Source organism: Mus pahari, chromosome 20 (assembly GCF_900095145.1).
Source record: "Mus pahari chromosome 20, PAHARI_EIJ_v1.1, whole genome shotgun sequence".
In the NCBI taxonomy this organism is placed as follows: Eukaryota; Metazoa; Chordata; class Mammalia; order Rodentia; family Muridae; genus Mus; species Mus pahari.
The window spans coordinates 33,029,267-33,031,271 of record NC_034609.1 but is presented as its reverse complement, the minus strand read 5'-3'; the positions used below and the strand labels follow the sequence as shown (position 1 = coordinate 33,031,271).

The 2,005-nt window shown below is 43.6% G+C and overlaps 1 protein-coding gene across 1 annotated transcript in view; it reads right to left on the bottom strand.

Moving 5' to 3' along the window:
- Positions 1 to 1,199: 1,199 nt before the first annotated feature.
- The window catches only part of Pkd1l3 (polycystin 1 like 3, transient receptor potential channel interacting), a 62,698-nt gene continuing 61,892 nt past the window's right edge, over positions 1,200 to 2,005 (bottom strand). The window contains exon 31 of the mRNA XM_029532414.1: positions 1,200 to 1,307. Coding sequence (XP_029388274.1) covers positions 1,200 to 1,307 — 108 coding nt within the window. The remainder of the gene's footprint in view (positions 1,308 to 2,005) is intronic.

Here is a 2,005-nt window from a genome sequence, read left to right as displayed (position 1 = left end):
TGCAGGGCACTGTTCCACCTGGATCCAGTTGCAAAGTTTGATTGGAAAAGTTCTCTTAGTTTCACTGGGTTCTCAGGGAGCCCTCTGTGGCCTTTTCCTTTATTTTGAGTGCTGTTTCCTTTTTAGGAAAGGATAGCACTGTGGAAATTTGCTTTTCCCCATAGCATGTTAGGAAGGAAGTGCAAGTCGTTATCTAAGCTAGTGTGGGCTTCCAGTTGCCTTAATAGAAGTACTCAAGTCTCTTGGGTAGAGATCTGGAAGCCTGCAGGAGAGGAGGGGCACATGTTTTCATTTGAAAACTTTCATGATTAAGGGAATCTTTACAAACTGGTACCCTAAGTTGTAGTGCCGCGTTGCTGTAGCTCTCACTGCTTTCCTGGGTGGATGAAACTCTTTATTATGGTAACTTACGTGCTGCTTTGCCCCTAGCCAAGGCTCTCCTCCCCCGAGGTTGGTTTTGGCATTGGAAGATGAGATTTTTGCTTACCTGTAATATTTCTGTACATATCTCTTTCCAGCAACTTCAGTGTCAGTGTTTTTGATTTGTATCTCATAGCGCTAGCTGCTAATAAAGATCCCATGTCCTGCTTTCTCTAGTGTTGGTCAAATGAATTAATTTGGATTTTAGTAGAAAATAGTTACCCAGGTGACCTGACCCACATTAGTGTACAAGGCAGATCCAGCCTTCACTTCCTCTTCCCACTGCAGGCGTCAGGGGCTGTGGGGTTCATTTCCATCCTTTGATCTGAGCTCAGATGGCATCAAATGAATTTGCTCTGCTGCTACTTGTAGTAAGCTGCAGGTGTGCTCACCCTATGGCCATGAGTGGTGGCATTCTGTTACCTGCTGGTTGGCAGTGGAGCTGGTTGGAGCTGTGTTCTTAGGGTATCATCCTCAGTACTCAGCTGATAACCCAACAGCAGGAATATGGAGACGAGTGGACTTTGATTCTCCACTAACACAAAGTGTGATAATATAGTGAAAGGTAAGCTATGCTAAGCAGTAACGAAAGCAATTAGAGTTCATCTTAAGATACTAAGGTCACCAGGCAGTGGTGGCACACGTCTTTAATCCCAGCACTTGGGAGGCAGAAGCAGGCGGATTTCTGAGTTCAAGGCCAGCCTGGTCTACAGAGTGAGTTCCAGGACAACCAGAGCTACACAGAGAAACCCTGTCTTCAAAAACCAAAAACACCAAGGTCAATACCCAGTGTGGTCAGCATGTTCCTCAGATGGATTCTGGTGCTGGCGGATTCCTAACAGACTTGAGAGCTTTTGTAGTAACATATCTGTCAGTGTAGCTTCTTTCTGAGTAGTTGAAGATAAAAAAGAGTAAGTGAATGGAAATTGTAGGATACCAAGGATACCCCTCCAAACAACCCCACAAACACACAGTAGATAGTAAAGATACTAAGTCTTTAATGGCTTACTGTCAGATGTTGGGAATATCTACTGAATGGTTGAAGACCGACCAGGTGCTTATTTATGGTTACAGAATATAATGTCTTGGCAACTTTTTTTTTTTTTTTTTTTTGGTAGAAAAGTAGTCGAGACTACTAAAGAGTGTGTGCTGATCCTGCACACTCTGTCACTTTGTAATGTCGTGGGGTCTTACTTTGTAACCCAGGTTGCCCTTGAACCCTTAAGTCCCACCTCCACTTCCAAATGCTAGGGTTACAGGCGTGTGCCACCATACCTTCTTTCTTTCTTCCCTTTCCTTCCCCTCCCCTCTCCTCCCCTCTCCCCTTTTCTCCCCTTTCCCCTTCCCTTCTTTCCTTCTTTCTTTCCTTCTTTCTTTCCTTCCTTCTTTCTTTCTTTCCTTCCTTCTTTCTTTCCTTCTTTCTTTCCTTCCTTCTTTCCTTCCTTCTTTCCTTCCTTCTTTCCTTCCTTCTTTCCTTCCTTCTTTCCTTCCTTCTTTCTTTCCTTCCTTCTTTCTTTCCTTCTTTCTTTCTTTTTCTTTCCTTTTTCTTTCTCTTTCCTTTTTCTTTCTCTTTCTTTCTCTCTCT